General features: G+C 25.7%; 1 protein-coding gene across 1 annotated transcript in view; it reads right to left on the bottom strand.

Moving 5' to 3' along the window:
* LOC132929819 (adenylate cyclase type 2) overlaps positions 1–20,060 on the bottom strand; it is a 63,537-nt gene that overhangs the window by 34,036 nt on the left and 9,441 nt on the right. Inside the window, exon 2 of the mRNA XM_060995404.1 lies at positions 1,431–1,560. Within this exon, the coding sequence (XP_060851387.1) occupies positions 1,431–1,556 (126 nt within the window). The 5' untranslated portion in view covers positions 1,557–1,560. The remainder of the gene's footprint in view (positions 1–1,430; positions 1,561–20,060) is intronic.

Raw genomic sequence — 20,060 nt, 5'->3', positions numbered from 1 at the left:
TTTTTTTTTATCAGAATCGCGTGAAAATCGTAGGTCAATCGCTAAAACTGTTATATTAATATATATAATATGGATTTATTCTTATAAGAGTCAAAAGTATAATTCCAAAGAATGTATATAGTAATACCACTGATATAAAATATATTATGTCTTCGATCGAACGTATTTAATTCGCTTCGATCACTTCGAGAGCAACCAAACACTAAAACGGCTCGTTCTCTATAATAGTAACCCACTACCTAGTGGGAATCTATATAGCTACAGTCTTAGTGAGAATCTCATTTGACGTCACTGTCCGCCACTGCAGTGACCTCCTCCGCTTTGCGCAAATAAATACATTGGCGACGCGATAAATAACAGTATTTGCTGGTGAGATGATGTCAGTATGTGTAGGCGGTTTCGTTGTTACAATCATATTGTTACGCTATATTTATTTCATTCGAACATTGTAAATTGAAGGGTTTTCGGGTTATCGCGATCAACGGGATTAAATTTTAACAGGCTTGTTTTTATTTTGAAAAACATTGTGCGTGTGATTTTCTTAACGAGACGTATTACGGGCAAGTTAAATAGGTACATAAATTCTTATTTTTTTTGTTTTCCGTTCTACGACAACGGTTCATTTTGCGTATGTAATTCTTAATCTACTGCAGTGTACACCCATTCGCATAAATAAACTTCGCGAATAGCGATAAAAAAAAAAAAAATCATATTACGATTTCACAGATTTTTCCATTTTTCTACGGAATTCACGCTCAGCCAGTCAACTCTAACGGGATCAATCATAGGCATAATCTTCTACGCTTCTGGAAATCATGATGTGAAATTGTGGCGGAATCGTGTTTGGCAATAAAATTTAAGTTCAGTGTGATTGTTGTTCTACGGAAGTCCCATAAAAAGACTGGGTTTGAATAAAAATAAAACACAACGTTTGTTGTCCACTTAATTCAACGACTGCGCTATAATAATCCATCTCCGACGTACTCTAATAGAGAATTATTATGATACATGTTTAAATCGCACAAAATTTTTCACAATATTCCTAGGAGCCGTTATAATTTATTATACCACTGTCTACTTTGTTTGCTTGTACAATGTACATATTATATTGTGAGTTAGACTGCGATTTATTTATGTCCAAAGAATAAACACTATAAATAAAAAGATAGTTTTCAGTTATTTTTATAACGTCTTAACTGTGTTGAGATATACGTTAGGTTCTGTTCACAAATTTAAGTTTATATAATTATTTGATGTTGACAATTTAGGAAAAGTTCAAAAACAAACAGACGGATGTGGTACCTGTGTATATATAATTGTAGTAATATAGTAAATGTGTAACTTTTTTTAAAAGTATCTTAGGTTATCTCTAGGTTAATTTAATTCACGCACTAAGTTTAGATAAATTATACATATATTTTAATACTCACATTATAAAATAAAATTAACATGATTAAAGTGATAGTGCAAACCACCAATCCGATAGAAGCAAACGTTGTAAAAAGTGATTGCTTTAATCGAATACGATACTTGTGGTAAAGCTCTTCTAAATCCATATTCCTGTAAACAAATTACAAGTTACTTTACAAAAATATATTTTTATGACATTATGCTAATTATTAATTAATTATTATCTCTGATGTTTATACGTTCATAACATTAATGCATTAACATTAATAAAGAAAACATTTTAGAGCAGTTTATTTTTTATAAAGTCTTAATGATATTAAAGTTATATGTACATAAATGTTTTATTTATTAAAGTTGTAAGTTTTTGCAAACCTTATTACATTTTTTGATTTTAGCTCAAAAGTTAAAAGACATAGAACTTACTAAATTGCATTAATTTCCACTATATACCTGGTAATGATTAAATTTGATATTATAAAACTAATGGTTTTCATTATTAATAAATAATAAATTCAATAATGTAAATTGATATTAACTTTAAAGTTTTTCCAATATACTATATACACGCATGAGATCATATAATTATTACTATAAACTCTAATTTACAACGAATTTAGTTAGCTGTACTGTATTATATTGATATATACCCTTTATATCAATGTTTTTCTTTGACTAATCGATTTATTTATAAAATAGATTTATTTTCAGGTTATTATAAAATATTATTGGTATAACATTATATACCCTTTAGAAAAATAATTAATTGGATATTTGTTGGAATGCTTGACACGATTTTAGTTCATTTTAATATCCTACTGATATTATTACTAAAACAATCATAGAAATAATTATTGTTTAACTATCATTAGCAGATACGAAACGAAAGTATGATTTAACGAAATTTACTTTAAAAAAAGATACCAAAAAGTTGTTTACGTTACGAAATATAAATGCAATATAAATGAAATTTTAAAATTAAGTATACATTTATAAATAGATTTTAAAAGATTTAAGAAGTTTTATAAAGTTGTTCGCTACTAGGTCCAAAGCATTATTTAGGTTTCATGGTTTTAAAGTATAACAATTAAAAATTACAGCCAGGATTTGAATTCTGACCGCAGTTAACAATGTATAAATGTTATAAATCACTGGGTATCATATTAGGTTTGTAATATAGTATTGAGATTTAATAGTGAGATTCTTTCGGATACTATTTTTTGGCTTTTAGTGACAATAAAAAAAGATATTGAACTCTGTAGTGTAGTAGCTATGTTATTTTAAAGTAGCTTAGCATTTTTATTAGTCTAAAGTTAATTGAGCTTTACATCGTATTTATTTCCATTTTCCATAATTCCATTTTATTCGAATTTTTTTATCATATATTTTATTTTTATTCAACTCGATAGATTGATAATAATATAATATTCACTATAGCACAGTTTAATTAAATACTATAAGGTATATAGCAGCATTATATGAGTCATTAAATATTTATTGGTCAGTTATTAATTTATAATTCATAAATACAAGGTCGTAGAAGCATAATTTTCATAAAATAACTATAATTATTACTTTTAAATATATAATATTCTGAGCATATTATTTCCAACAAAACACATTAACGTTTTTATGTATATATTATATTATGATAAAATTGTAGCGGTTTTTTTCTAGTTTTTATTTAATAATAAATGCGTTAATGCACGGCAGTACGGCAGGTTATGATGTATCAATAAACTATATTGTTATATTGATCGTATATGTATACACGTGTCATAGTTATATAATATATATTAATTAATATCACAATATGACGTATGCATTTAGTCGAACATTTTGTTATCAATTTCAGAAGTATAGGCTATTACGTTAACAAATTGTGCGTGTTTTTTTTTTAAACGAACTATTCCTATGAGAGGAATGATTATTACTCAATTTGAACTGTACTGAAATGTTAGAATAATATACATGAATTTTTATGAAAAAAAAAAAAAAAGATTAAAACAATAAAGGATCACAATAAACAAAACTAGCGGACTGAAAAAAAAAACCAACAACAACAAAAACAAGCACGCGGAATTGCAGGTGATTACTCATATCCGTGTTTCGGACGATTATAAAACGCAACGTTCACTGTAATAATATTATATTATTATCGTATACGACATTGAGCCGGTTTTCATACTGTTCATAATTACGACAATTTTAGAATATAACCGCGGAACGATTAGAGGAATAAAATATGTTTAACGTTACCATTTTCGCAAAGTTTTATAGACTATATAATAATATAACATACGTATAGTGTATATATTTTGTGTAAATGTTCTGGCATTTAAGAAACGATGTAGATTCCAAGGGTAAATCATAATGGTCATTATAGGTGCCGTTTTGTGTACAAATAAAACACGTCCATATAACTACGCCAGTCCCTTTATTAAATACGTACGTTAAAATTATCATCGAATCCTCGTCAACAGTATTTTTTCCTTAGAAATCTCGTGAGTGCGTTTATTATTACGACTTTCGGTACCTATTGTCGTTTGTCATTGTTGAATGATACGTAAATGCTTCGTCGTCATTTGTGTGATTCACTATAAGTATGCTTATCTCCTTTTTTTTTTGTATTTTTTAATTGTGCATTTATCCGACTTCTGGTTATTTCAAATTTTAAGTATACTCGAAGACCACGTATAAATACTTTGATTTTTTATTAATAAAATATATGCTGTGACAATAAAACTTATTTTTTTTCAAATGAGAATAAACAACCCTTTTTACTATATACCTATTATTATAAAGAGATGGTTTTTTATTAATATGTTGACGCATCTTGATCGAAATTTAAAAACACATTTTTCGAATTGTTATTAAACGTTATGTTCTAAAATCTAAATCATAAAAATACTCTTATAATTATTTTACATAAAATATGAGTATACAATATAATATATAGTTTAGTATTACTTGTTTCATATAGATAGTTTTTAATATTAATAATAAATTTATAAAATTGTATAACTTATATAGGTATAATATAAGTATGATTTTCAAATCAACATGGTACCAATATAATAATACATTCACGGGCTACTATGCTATTACCTACTTAATATACCTAAAGTTTATTAAATTAAAAAATGCTTGTATGACTTTAGATTTAAACACAATTAAAATATAGATAAAAATCTGAATTATTTAAAAAAGGATGGTTCTCATTTGAAAAAATAATTTTTTATCACCAAAGCACACTCCTTTAAGATTAAAAAAAAAAAAAAATCCTAATATTCTATAATATAATTTATAATCCTACACTTAGAATTCTAAAAATAAGAATTTGAATTAATTAATTATTAAAGGAAAAATGGGGTTATGCATACTTGATGAATCACTGTATTATTAAATTGTACCTCAGGTTATTAATTTTTATAGATTTTTTTCGTTTAACTAGCGACAGTTTTATTTTTTATATTAACAGACTACTACAATTATTGTTTGTTATCGTTTTAATGATGATAGTCAAAAATTACATTTTTCAAATAAATATATTATGTCTTAAAATCGAGAATACCAATCCATTCGTCTCGAATTGGTTAAAAGATTGTACATTTTTTTTTATAAAGGTGAATCCATTCCTTTGATTGGAATTGAAAATAGAAAAATTTTATACTGAAGTGAAAATAATGGTTAACTATTTATTTTAGAGTTCAATTCAAATCTATCGATTTCGGCGTTAGAATGTATTTTGTCTCAGATCTATGAGTATAATATAGGTAAGTTCACACAACGCACAATACATCTTGCTATGTAGAAGGTCGAATAAGAATATAAAAAATGGTTTAAAATACACAAATAAAAGTGATCAATTATCATATTATAATTTATAGTATAAATAAATTTAAATTAATTAGAGATTTAACAGCTCACGAATGGTTAAATTAAAAATAAAAAAATAAAACATTAACGAACATTAATTAACGATCAAAAAATTAAATAAAACAAACTTTAATTATGATGTTATTATAGAATATATATATTGAAAAAAAAATCATATAATATTTTATAAAATTAATTTATTCAATTATTTTGATAATTGCAGTCTATTTATTAGATATTTAGATACATTATAGGCACGCAAACGTTAATACTTAATAATTATTATATTATTCATTCCACGGACTTAACATTGTTATATTACTAAAATTACTCTGGTCAAACTACAGCGGCATAAATTATCATCATATTATACATATGAGATATTATCGATGAAATTATACGACGATTATATTATTATTATTTACTATTATTATTATTATTATTATTGTGTGGTTACAATACGATAAAATATGTAATATTATTCACGCGTGCAACGTCTATTGTGGCGCGGCGTTCAATGTCAGGAAGTTGCATTGACAACCACAAGTAGGTATACATAATATATATATATATATATAATATATATATATAATACGCATGCGTTATAATAATATTATACTCGTACCTACCTATGTATGTACAATAATAATATGATGTTATATTATGCGAGCCAACTCTGCAACTACGACGGCGCGCATTTAAATTTTCCAACATTAATATTATTATTATTATTTTAAAATTTATTTACATTTCTGCGACACGACAGATAGTAATGATACAATATTATTATACTGATTAGGATCCTATCCTATATTATATATTATTATAATACGTTTATTACGATATTGCCGTCGTCGACTTCGGAGAAAAATACTTACCGGATACGTTTTTATTTTAATATAAAATTGTATTGTACCTATCCCAGTGGTTCTCGACATTCTTATAATTTAGTGCCATCTGTACATTTTGAAAATTTTTCGCGACCACGATCTATAATAATCTTTTATTTAATGTAATTTAACACGTATCACGATGTCTTTTATTAGAAACTAAATAATTACGAAAACATAAGTATTCCACCCACAAAAGTGAAATAAAATAATATGTAACACTGTTTTTTACTATTATACTCTAAATGATGGTAATTGTTTAAACACTTTAATGATAGGACGGTTGATCCTACGCGTAGTGATACTGATATTATATCGTATTTTATAGAGCACGCGTTTAGCTTGACCTACGTCAAACCCATTCACAGGATCTCACGCCGTTTAACACGTTGTTATTAATATAATAAAATAAATATCATAATATATTATGTTATGGACTTATCGTGAGCGCACCTCTCCGGAAAAACAATTTACACAAAATCCTGCAATAACAGATTTTCGTCGACCCGAACGAAATCCAATATAATGCACGTGAAAACCAATATTGCCGTCGGTGCCACGTTTTATTTACGATACCTATATATATATACCTACGACTTCGGCCGGCCACTTCGGGCACCGTACATAATTTACGCGCAGCAATATTACGAGTAGGTATAATAATTTAGTTGTTGCCGCGGCTTATTAAAGTGCGATATATAGATGGTGGCGACAGTGTGACACGAGCATTTGTTATTTGCCGAAACTTTGTCCAAACTTTTGACCGCGAGATACCGGCCGTGACCCGTGAAAAATATACTTGATAACAGCTCCGTTTGTGATTTTTATAAAAACAACGAATTGTTGACAACGCAATTAGCCACACACATTAACTTAGTAGAGTCCTGTATAAATTAACTTAACCTGGACGGGACACGCGATGCATATTAATTACTATAAAATGTGCGTTCATATAATATAATAACATTAGCTGACAATTTGCTCTTCTAAAAATATTTTAAATCTTTAATCAGTATTTATGACGATTAACTAACCAAGAAAACTAATATAAACAAAACACTCACATCTCGTGAAAGGTTATATGCCAGGCATAATGAGAGCCTGACATTTATCCATTAGTGAATTGCAGATCAACGGCACTTCAAATAATATCCTCACTATTTCTGTATACATCAATCACCGCCCCTGATCACTACTTAAAAGTCTATCCATTTAATGTGAACAATAAACATCTATACTCTATAGTTTCGAAAAAAGTTATACACATTTCTCATTTTGGTAACATTATCACCCATCTATAAGTGAAAAAAAAAATTGAATTAAGCGTAGGTATATTCTCTACTGCACGGAAAAACATTGTACATATATATATTATATATAATATTGCTATAAGTGACCTTACCTATCAAAAATGTCGCTTAAAAAAATTAATTTGTATACAGATTTTGTGGTGTACAAAATCAGGGTATTTTTTATTTTTTGTTACTATAATAACGTAATTATATATTATTTATTTATTTATTGATTTCTATGGTTAACCTGATTATTGAAGCACAAATTAATAATGTTATCTTTAATGTAATATTGATCACACAGTTATAAAAATAAAAGTCACATTAAGTTTAAAAACTTTAATTGAAATTCTATACATAAAAGTGGTTACAGATTTGTGGTTAGACCCGTGTGAAACGACCAGAAACCATATTATAATGATGATAATATTATAGTTATAAACCGGGATCCTATGCTCAATACATATAATATGTTGAATTAATTTTAGGGAATTTGTATGAATCCACTAACCGTCTAAGGAGCTAAGAATTTGAGCGAATTTGATGAAAAATTAGTCATTTCCATCGACAATTATTGCAATATATTCTTCATACTAACATCAAAAAATCGAAAATTAACGTGACAATAAAAACCACTGTAACGAAACGTTATTATCATTATTAAAATTGTAACAGACATTAGTCGCATGTAGGTATATACACTAGTATGTATAAATCATTAATAACTTCTTATTTTTTAATATTATTTTGCATGTGGTTATTATTAGAAGTATAATTACACGACAAACGAAATAATTGCAATATATAATTTATATAAATAAACTATAACATTTTTTTAGAATTAGAGGTTGATCTCGTCTCCGCTCAGAGTGGATTTTTGTATGCAATAATTTATATTATTAAATTAAAATGTAAAACATTCAATGTAGTGACATACTTATTCAATAGACAAAGTACACACAAAACTTACTAAACAGCATAGTGTCTTCTCGTTTTTTTTTTTTAATCATCATTATAATAATCACATATATTTTGTTAAAAGAGTTTCAACTTTTAATTTCCGTATGTTAATAAATTGGACATTTTTTAATTAAAAAAAATGTATGATATCTAAATGTGTAGTGTAATTTGAGAAAAGAGACTGTGGTGTGGTGAAAGAATCGTTTAGTGACCGTAATTCGTTGTGAACTTAGTTTACGATAAGTGGTTAATTAATTATATAATAATGTCTTTTTCTTGTTGCCGAATAAACCTTTTGAGGGAGGTTTTCGGGTATATAGATATACTGTAGGTTTTGATATTAGGGAGTTTGTATGTTTTTGAATTTATTTTTTGATTTGGAGTAGTATGGGCAGCATGGCTATTTTAGTGACTGTAGGACTTTTAACTTTGAAGTTTAATGTGGTGAATGATATAAAAGAATGAAGAATCATTGTTATGACTAGGACTGAAAATGTCATTCCCTAAAAAAATAACAAAGTTGATATACCAACTGGAAGTAAATACTGTTAATATTTTTTCAAAATGTATGAAAGAAGTAAAAATATAAAACCTTCAAAAATATCAAATTATACTTGGTTAATAATGATAAAAATAAGACCAAACACATATATGTCCTATGTATTTTTGAAGAAATTCTTTATTGGTATTCAAATACGAATAATATTAGCATATGAAATCAAATGATGAAATATGTCATAGGGAAACATATTATAATGAATTATACATTCAATAAAAAGTTTATTTATGTACATATTTTATATTAAATATTAAATACTATTTACGTTTGATAGTATATTAAATGTAAATGAAAAATATATTGTTTGAAATGGAATTGTTATAGGAAGAGAATATTTGTAAATAATCTAGTAACGTAGGTTTCGTATCTGTATAGTAGATACCTACATAATATATTGTATAAATGGTATATTTATGTAAAGAAAAAAATAACATATATTAAAAGCCACGACAGTAAATGAATAAAAAACAGTTATTAGTGATGTATTTTGTTGTCAATCAAGTGGTTAATAAAATATGTTGTTAATTGTAATATTGGTACAAAGAATTTGTTAATAGAATGATGCTATGATAAATGACTTATAGCCTATATACTGACCATATTATAATGTACCAATAATTATTATATTTTTTATAACATTACATAATCGATTTGTATTAATATAATGATAAAAAAAGCTATATTACACATACACTGTCATGATCAATCTTAAAAATTATTTATAGTTTGCATATTAGGTATACTATTATTACAAGATATAAATTTGGTTTGTAATATTTTTTTGATAATATTTTCTTACTACATTTATATTATATTACGTGATATACAAAAAAGGATTTAAAAGAGATATGTAAACTTCATGAAGTTTTATGTAAAGTACCTGTTTACTGTTTTGTACATTTATTATACCCTTAAGCTGTTACATGTCTTAACGGCGAGAAATGAACTAAAGTAAACAAAATAAAGAATTTATCTTTTATAATAATTTTATATAAATTGGCACAAGGTTATGTGTACGCTTATTTAAAAAGTATTAATTATTAAAAATGTAAAGAATATAAAATAACAAGTTAATCAAAAAAATTAAAATTGAAAAAATTCATACTCTAGGGAAATAGTGTAATATTATATTCATAGTAATATCCATTTCTAAAACTTTACTTCGACTACGTATTATGAATTATTTTGATAATCACTTATAATATATTATATATCTATGGTGAATTTGTGAATTTGGTACAGTAGTAATTACTGTATACTTGTATTACTGTATATGGTATAATACTCTAATAAGAAACACTGAGACTACAAAAACCCAACCTAAACTAATCAAAGTCATGGTTTTCTAATTTTAATAAATAATAACACACGATTCCTGAAACATAAAACAAAATACATCAAATTCAATATTTATTCTACAAATATATATCACAATTCCAAGAAGTTCCCAAAAGATTAAAAACATTAAATAACAAAACTGTCATGCAAACATATATAGTGATTAATTAAACTTAAAAAAAAGTTTACCATTAAATCAATACAATTAAAACGATTGTGTTGTTAACATCAAAAAAACATAATAAATTCTGAAATAGGTATGATAAAATTCTAAAAAATTGACCATGCATAAATTATGCCTGGACGTTGAATTTATGTATGTTTATTGTTTATACACGACTAGAATAATCCTAAATCCTAATGGACATTAATAGCGAGTAATTGGATAAGACTACATTGTAATTACAAGAAACAAAAACAATATTGAGTTCAATGCATTAATGTATAACATAATATAAAATAACCTTAACTATTACAAATTTAAAACCTAGTAGCCAAATTAAAATATCGAATAAAACAAAATAGAAATATAATATGTACACGTGGATTTACACAAAGAGCATTTGTCATATAAAATAAGATGTATTATATACAACAATTTAGATCATACATTTATCTTATTATGTCAAAAGAAAATCCCACAATATGCACAACATACACGTACAATATTAATTATTGTAATATTGTAAAGGCGAAATATACCGACAGTAAATATACTAACGAGAAATATTAATCAACAACACTTTGTATGACTAAGTCGTCCAGATTTACGTAAAGTAAATCAAATTATAATTTGTCTGTATAATACTAAACTAAATATTAAACTGTACATAGTACAAATTAAGTAAATTAATGTTTTATATTAGATCTATTTCAAATATTCAAACATTACTTGTTTTTATCAATTAAATGATTTATTAATTGCCTTTTATAATATATTTAGACATTTAGTTAATATAATCGATAAAAATAAATAAATATAAATATGTATAATATATTAGCAATGGATAAATATAGGATATACATATATATAGGTCTATATTTATATAATATATATATATATATATATATATATATAATTGTATAAATAAGTATTAACTAAGTATTATTATAAATAAATATTTTATTTATCTTAACTATAGTAAAATAACCAGACCAGATAAGTTTGTTATACGAAAGCAATGGCAAGTCGTTGTTTTTGAATTTCAAATGATATTGAACAGCGGAGTCTGGCATTTTTACAAAAAAACAAAGCTTGTTTGTCCTCAAGCTTAGGAAAACTTTTGACAAAATAAAAAGGGCTTTCCCTAGACTTATAGCAAATAAAAATTTGAGATATTTCAGGAGTAATTTTACCACAAAAAATGTCTACTGAAAAATAAAACAATGTTTAAAACAATTATTAAAACATTAACAAAACATATAAATTTATTTTTTCACTCAAAATATGTAATAAATTGGCTAGAAATAAAATTAAATGAACCTTCTTAATCGAATTTTAAATTAAAAATCAGTCGATTATAAACCTTGCTACTTAAAATAAGATATCAAATAATAAATTTAGTTTTTCATTCTTATTCGTGGCTTACAAAAAACAATATTCTACTGTTTTATTAGCTTGTGTAATTTATTTTGAATATTTTTTTTACCATATTTCCATATATTTTAGATTGAATAAGAATAAAACTCAATGTTTAATTTTATTATATTTCGTGGACAGAATGTAAAATGTATACTTATAACTGAATGATACATCGAAATTCGAAAAACAATTTGAGATGTAAAGCATGTAGTACATACCTACTAACATTTAAAATATCCAAGATAAAATTAATTGTCATTTGAATATTTTAGTTGTAATTACCTTATATAATAGGGATTTTTTTAAATTCTATTAAAAAATGTAATGATTAGGTACATAGATTTAACTTGAAAACATAAATGTTTGTCATGGAAACAGTTTTTAAAGATTTTATATATTAAAATATTTTATTTTACTTAAGTCAAATAACGTAACCGTCATGGATACATTTTTATAATTAATTCACGTTACATAATTTAATTACTATCTAACGCCTTTGATTAGGAAATGATGCACTCGAATATTAATTTTTCTTTAAATTAAAAAAAATTTGAGATTGAAAAATAAATATTTATTTCTGCACTTAGGATATTAAAAATGCATTATATTTTATTTATTATTACCATAGTAAACAAAATTATCAAAACATCACTGACTCTGGTGATTTAAATTTTAGTATACACTACATCTACAGTGTTTGGAGAATAAAACTTGTCATAAAATATTGATATATAAGATGAAATAAAAACAATCGTGGCTCTAAAATTTGTATCATGCCTAGTCAAAATACAAACATATTCAATTATTTTGAACAAACATTTGAGGTACTATAAATTGAATGTGTAGTTAATTCAACAATTTCCATATTCCGCAATATAAGTATTTTTGTGTTGGTATATATACAAGATTGAATAACCAATACAATTAGATATTGTGTTGTGATTCCATCATTTTGATTCATTATTTACATTCACACACACAACCAAACACATGTACTCTATAAAATAGAGTAGAATGTCGAAGGTATAGAGTAACTAGGAAATTGTAAAAGACGAAGTTCAGTATATACGTATAAAATGGAGCATTCAAACTAAAACCGTTTTCATATAAGATTATAATAGACATGTAACGTAATTAAATCATCGTCTCTTCAATTAAATACACAACAATAATTCAAGTAAATTAAATTAAATAAAAAAAATATATATACATGACAATTATTTATAATTTATTTTAAAAGATAGATGAATTAATACAATGTATTGTTTATATATACTTCATATTTGAATGAAAAGTAAAAACTATAAAAATAAAAAGTGAAATAGTTATTATTGTTTAATTTATAAATTTATAATCCAGCAAGGTCAAACTAATAATTAAATTCAAAAAAATGCATTACAGTATTTTAATTTTATAAATTTTTTAAGTTCCTTTATCATTCTTATGGATAAATTTCTAAGTGCTTGCAATTTTAAAGTCATAGAACCATAATTATGTATTATAACATTAAAACATTACCTATAATGATAATGATAATAAATAATATAATTTAATGATTTGGTTATTTATTTTAGAACTGTAAGTATAATATGGAAATGAAATAATTAAATATATATATACATACATATCCATTAATAGTTAAGTTTAGAATTTTAAAAATGTAAATTTTACAACTGCTTTGATGTAAACATTCAAAAATAGTAATGTCTTTTATAAATTAAATGAAAATAGTAATTATAATTTTTATGTAAGAAATAGGCTAATAATAATAATCATTATACGAGGCTATGAATATTTCATAAAAACTAATCCATTTTACATAAGACATTCTAACTGAAAAAATAAATGAATACTAATAATCACAAAACTGATTTGAATGTTATTGTATAACGCTGTAGTGCAAGGAAAACATACTAATATTTATTGAAGACTTGAGAATAATTTATATACGACATGAACAGTTAAAGCTAAAATATGGACGGTAAAGCTACAACGGGAAAAGTATTAAACTATTAGTTGTGTAAGTCACGTATTGTATTTAATGTCAACTATAAGAGAATACGTGATAATAGAAGAGCGAAACGTATATATGCGAGAAAAACATGTTGCTAGATTTTACCCTAATTGCTATGAAATGTAAAATATAGAAAAACTATCCTAATTACAAAAATTAATATTTTGTGATTAAAGTTTGTATTAATAATACATTTATCAGAACTAATTATGTCTCTAATTATAAAGTTTTTGAAACAAATTTTTAATTCCGATTTATAGCGAAAAAAAATGTAATAAACAGATATTATACTGGGTAATAATTTATTCAAATATTTTTGTTTAAATTATTCAAAGAAGCTTGATATGTTGACCGATAAGATAAATATAAAACAATTAAATAGTTGTTAGTATGAGTGTATATTTTATTTCCATCATGAATATAAAAATTATTAAATCAATACATTTGGGATAAAAAAAAAAAAGTTGAAAGATAAATTGCATTTTTTAAATTATTTGTTCACATCGCTGAATATTAATGAAATTCGTAACGAAAATGTCACTTTAATTTTCTATCAGAAACAGACTGTTATATTTTGCTTCTAGGTATTAATTGTTAATGCATTTATCCCACCGAAAAATTGATCAGCCTAAATCCAAAAATATAAGACACTTCCCATATGCGGACGACATGGTATGATTACAGTCCTTCTAGACTATAAGTTACGTAGATTATAAAGACGGAGAACTAAAGTAAAACTAAACGACTTCATTCAACTCACCAAACACCTACCACCTGATAAAGATCTGCAGATGAACGTTTGAAAACCGAGTCACAAGGATAGCATAAAATATGTCGAAATGAGGTCTAAAAAATATAGAACACGATACGTGTAAATGTGGCGAGCGCCATACAGATTAATAATGACTCATTTGCATCATAAAACGAATAAAATGCATAAAATATGACCTATACTTACTAATGTAAGGTGAATAGTAAGACACGCTGGCTATACAATATACGATTTGATCAAGTATCGTTCGTTACGGATTAAGATGGACCAGACTTATTATGTTTCTTGAAATATTATTTATTGTGTATTATGAATATATACATTATGATCCACTATTATGTGTTATTTGTCTACATTTCTATTACTATTTATTCTTTTATTACTGACTTTAATAAGCTGTAACTCCTATACTCTTTAGCCGTGATTAATTTCAAAGAAGCACTTTGCTGCATTCACTCGCCTGCGTATAGTCTCGTTTCACATCACTGTTTTGACAATTCCCCTTCTATGCCTGGCTTATTCGAGCACAGAATATCATAACCAAGTATACCAAGTATACCGTGCGTATACAGTGTAAACTAAAATCAACGTATTTATACGTTGTTGAGGTGCCCGCCGCCGCCCATGTGGTATACGTAACTTGCGAGTGGGTAACGACGATACTTTCTGTTGGGAAATGATTCGTCTTAAAAAGGGAACAGGAGTGGCTGCTGACTTTTGTACACCACGTTTGACGCGCAGTTCTATTGAAATTTGACATGAATTTGATGCTGATCAATGGAAAACATAATATATCATATTCACGAGTTGGTTACGACGATGATTTCCGTATTGAAGGTATATATAGTCATTGCGAGGGACATGCACACATCACATGACTTTCTTCTGCTATGCCACTGAGAAGTTCACACGCGATCATACCCTTTTCACGGGGCCGTTGTGCAGTGCGACGAAAACTCGGAGAAACGAGTCTATACAATTCTCTATGTATCGAAAATGTAAGCCTCATCACTTTCGGCCCGCTTCACATTTTTTCCGGGAATTGTTCGAAGGCCGTGTACTATAAGGCAAGACGCACATCAGTCACCTATATGCATATTATTCACATGTCCTTGTATGTAACGGGTATTGTGCTTATAAAATCACCGCGGTATATACGTAATACTAGGTAACATATTCAGGTCAGCAATTTTTATTTATATATATACTTTTATAAGAAAATAATTTTTTGCAAATAATATTTTAAACTTGTTGCAATAATATTGTTTTATTAATCTAGTTACTATATTATATGCACTGACGATCGGTGAATAATTATATTTCGAGTGCTCTTATCATTTCCTTGATAATAAAATACTAAAATGTAGACATTCACGAGAATGGGAAAGCAGTGAATAGGTATATAAAAATTCTGAATAAATGCATGAAAACTTATTCGAGTTAAATACATTCAAGTATACTGCAATAGGTCAATATATTAAATATTAGTCAACTTTTTCAATTGCCCATATTATTATTATTATTAAATATTTATTAATGACCATTGATTTAGTAGTGCGCACATTTGGACTGATTGGTCACATGAAATCGAAATAAATATAATTTACAGTACGAAATTTGAAAACGTTCAACACAAGTATACGAAGGAACAACGTCATTAGTGTTTTCACGTTGTCGGATTATCATTTAAGTAAACTCTGAATACCACAGCAATATTTTAAATCAACGTTTGGTACCAATTAATTTGTCCATCGTTTTTATTGTACATCGTATTAATGGTGCTTGCTCACGGCAATATGACGCATCATTTGAAATTTTCTGTTTTAATAGGAACTTCGTATGAGCCACTACCACACCTTTGATTCGGCCGTGGTGGTTAGCTGAATCACAAACAAACCAAAATATATTGTAACTATAATAACAATAACTTGTAATTGTAAACGTTGTGATATCGGATGGGAAGGGCGTAATTCGTCTGTTATGAATTCGTATATAAGTTTATTTACTATTATACTTATTAATACGTTCACAATTTTATGTTATCTGAAAGAATTAACGGAAATATTTGTTTCTTAATACGACATTTTTTAGAGTTTAACTTTTGTACATACATTTGAAGCCCATCCCATCAATACTTCCTCGTGGTACTGATAAAAATTTTAATTTTTAATTTCTAAATTATTTTTAACAAAATATTATATAGTGTATTTAATGAGACTGAGCGTTTGGTATACGCTAAAATTATAGGTGTTAAAAAAATTCTTAGTGGATGTGCGAATTCAGTTGAAACTTAAAATGTTGTCCGATAGTTATTGGCTATAACGCTTATGGAAACTACTGTCGAAATCATTAAACCAATTTTGGTCAGAAACAATAAAATCAATTTTCAATCAATGCGTCGTATTATATAGTTTTTACTACATGAAAGTTCCCGTAGAAAGTGAAAAATTACATTATTGTATTAATAAAAACAATAAATAATTCGCTGCGTAATCCAAAACTGTATTATATAGATAGGTTTTAATGGTTTTTATCAAGTTCTAGAAAATATTATACAAAAGTGTAAATTATAATGGCAGTAGTAAATTATATAGACGATGTATGTCCTTATTTAAAAAATTTCCTTTAGAAACTTAGGTATTTGATAACTATACATATATAACTTAATTAAAGTGGTAAATAAATGATAACCATGTATTTATAGGTAGAAAGGTAAAAATATATTTAATATCCCTGGCGAGTTAATATAGTTGGTAGTTAGTACGTATATAATTTTCCAAACTTAACTTATGTCCCCTGACAGACTCTATTTTACATAATCTCATTAGTTATAACTAATACAGTGAAATGCGCTGAGAGTACCTGTACTTAGTGGATCTACTATATATTTTGACAAGGCATAAAGATAAAATATATCTTTTCAATAAAAAAATTTAAAAGTCAAGTTATTAAGTGATGAAGTATATCAAACTCTAGATGGTAAACAAATAGAGAATAATAAAAATATTTACTTCTGAGCTTAAAATTAACTTTCATACAAAAAAGAAAAAAGTATGTAAAAACAAGAATAAAACCCTCTAAGATTTTTAATATTATACTAACAATAAACATATTATATTTTCTTAAGTAAATTTTACAATAGATGTAAGGCTCTAGTTAATTGTATTTACGTTTTAAAGTAATTAGTTACATCAAAACACTTTCTAATGAATAACATTGATTTATTTTTAAGTAGAAAAAAAACTAAAATTTGTTTAATTTATACACAATTGTTTTAAAAACAAATTGTATTTTCATAAGATTATGTGAAATTTTTACTTTATATTAATATTAAAAAAGTTACGAGTTGAGTAAAATATTATGTATTATTTTGTGTAATATATTTTTTTATATTCAAAAAATTATTTAAGAAATGTAAAAACACTTTAGGTGTTTCTTTTTAGTCTGTACGGACCACGTATTGATTTTACGAAAGAAAACATGAATTTTTACAGAAAAAAATTTTTCACTGAAACTTCAAAATGTGATATAAAGTTCTTAATAATTATTATTACTAGAAAAAATAAAAAAGTTGATTGTAACTTCACAATAATTTTGTATGAGTGTTTTAGGTTAAAATTTTGAAAAATTCATCAAAACCATGAACAACTACTAAATCTTTTTTAATATATTTGTTAATATTAAATTTATTTGATTAAGACTTGAAAATATAATACAAAGTTCTCTATAACTTACGAGTACTATGTACTAAATTCTGAAAAAAATTTAACACAATTTTTTATAGAGATTTGAAGTTTAAAAACGTGGACGAAATTATAGATACTTAAACAAAGAATAACGATTTTAGATCTTTTGTTGTTATTCAAAATATAGGTATTTGTGGAGATTTGAAACATTTACGTATATTATATTTTATTATAAAGCTAATGTCACAAGAGTATTTTCAAAACATTTAGATTATTTTTTTGCTATTTTCTATTTATAACACGAACCTATTCACGCAGTTCTACGGTAGGACGATATTGATCAAAAAGTTAATAACTATCATATAAATACAATATGTTATTATTATAATTTAATTTTAATAATATAATAAATGCTATGTTTTTAGTATAAATCAATTCAACTTACAGCGCCTATTAGGTACTAATAGTAAAATAAATTACTATAATAGTCATACGAATAAAATAATAATTATAATTTATAATAAATTTATATATTATATATTTAATATTTATATTATATCAATTTTTAATTTATAAACTATAATAGATATATAGGCACATCGTGTCCGCTTAGTCCGCTTAGAATAGTTTTTCACATGCAATAATTTATCATCGAGTTCAAAGTTTAACACATACATTGCAATGACGAAATATACTTGATACCTACTTGCCCCTTTTTAATATTCATTAAGTAATTTATTTGATGGTACAAATAACACGAATAACAAATAAACAAAGAAATCGAAGTTAGAATTTGAAGTACCTACCATTAAAAAAACGTGATTTTTGCTTTAACATTTCAATTATATAAATAATTTAATTAAATTCTAAAGCGCAAAGAAACAAACGAACTTTGTGGAGACAGTTAAATAACTTGAAATATAATAAAATATGTATTAAACCTTTAAAAATTATTATTCCCCGGTCTAAAACATAATACTATAGTTACTCAAAAACATACAATTAAACTTAAAATACAAAAAACCTAGATATAGAAAATAAATAATATCGTTTTAAGATTATTTTTATCACTTTTTTAATCATTTAATTTGTATGTAGGTATGTTATATTTTTATCTATGGAAGGACATTAGAAAAATATTATGTATTTATGTAACCAATCAAAAAAAGAATACTTCAATAATTTGGTTGTTATGTTATTACTTACTTATATTACAAATAATAAAAAATAATTTCAATTTATTATGTAAACGTAGACTATCTTCTTTTTTAATATTCAATATTTATATAGGATATGAAATTTTACAAGTGCCAATTCTGATATTTGATTGAAAAAGAAACGGATTTTCGATAGTCTCTGAGATATTGCAGGTAGGTGGGTATTGATAAAACGTGACGGAACGTGACCAAAGATGAACTCGATCCTTTTTAACCGCTTGAAAATTGAAATCGTTTTATTATTCATCGTTATCTCAACTGCATTCCAAAATTGTATGAAGTATGTTTACCGGACTCATGAAAAATTTGTTACATCCGAAACACTTTCTTCCTGTCGGGTTACTAACTGTAATTAAATTATGTATAGAACTGAGAGCAGTTTACAAATATGTAAATGCTTGAGTAGGTATTCTCAAGGGAGCCTGAAAGCGTTTCTTGGAATGCTTCTATTCTACCACTCATCA

Source organism: Rhopalosiphum padi, chromosome 4 (genome assembly GCF_020882245.1).
Source record: "Rhopalosiphum padi isolate XX-2018 chromosome 4, ASM2088224v1, whole genome shotgun sequence".
Classification (NCBI taxonomy): Eukaryota; Metazoa; Arthropoda; class Insecta; order Hemiptera; family Aphididae; genus Rhopalosiphum; species Rhopalosiphum padi.
The sequence above is the reverse complement of the archived record's forward strand: the minus strand, read 5'-3'. Positions and strand labels throughout refer to the sequence as shown.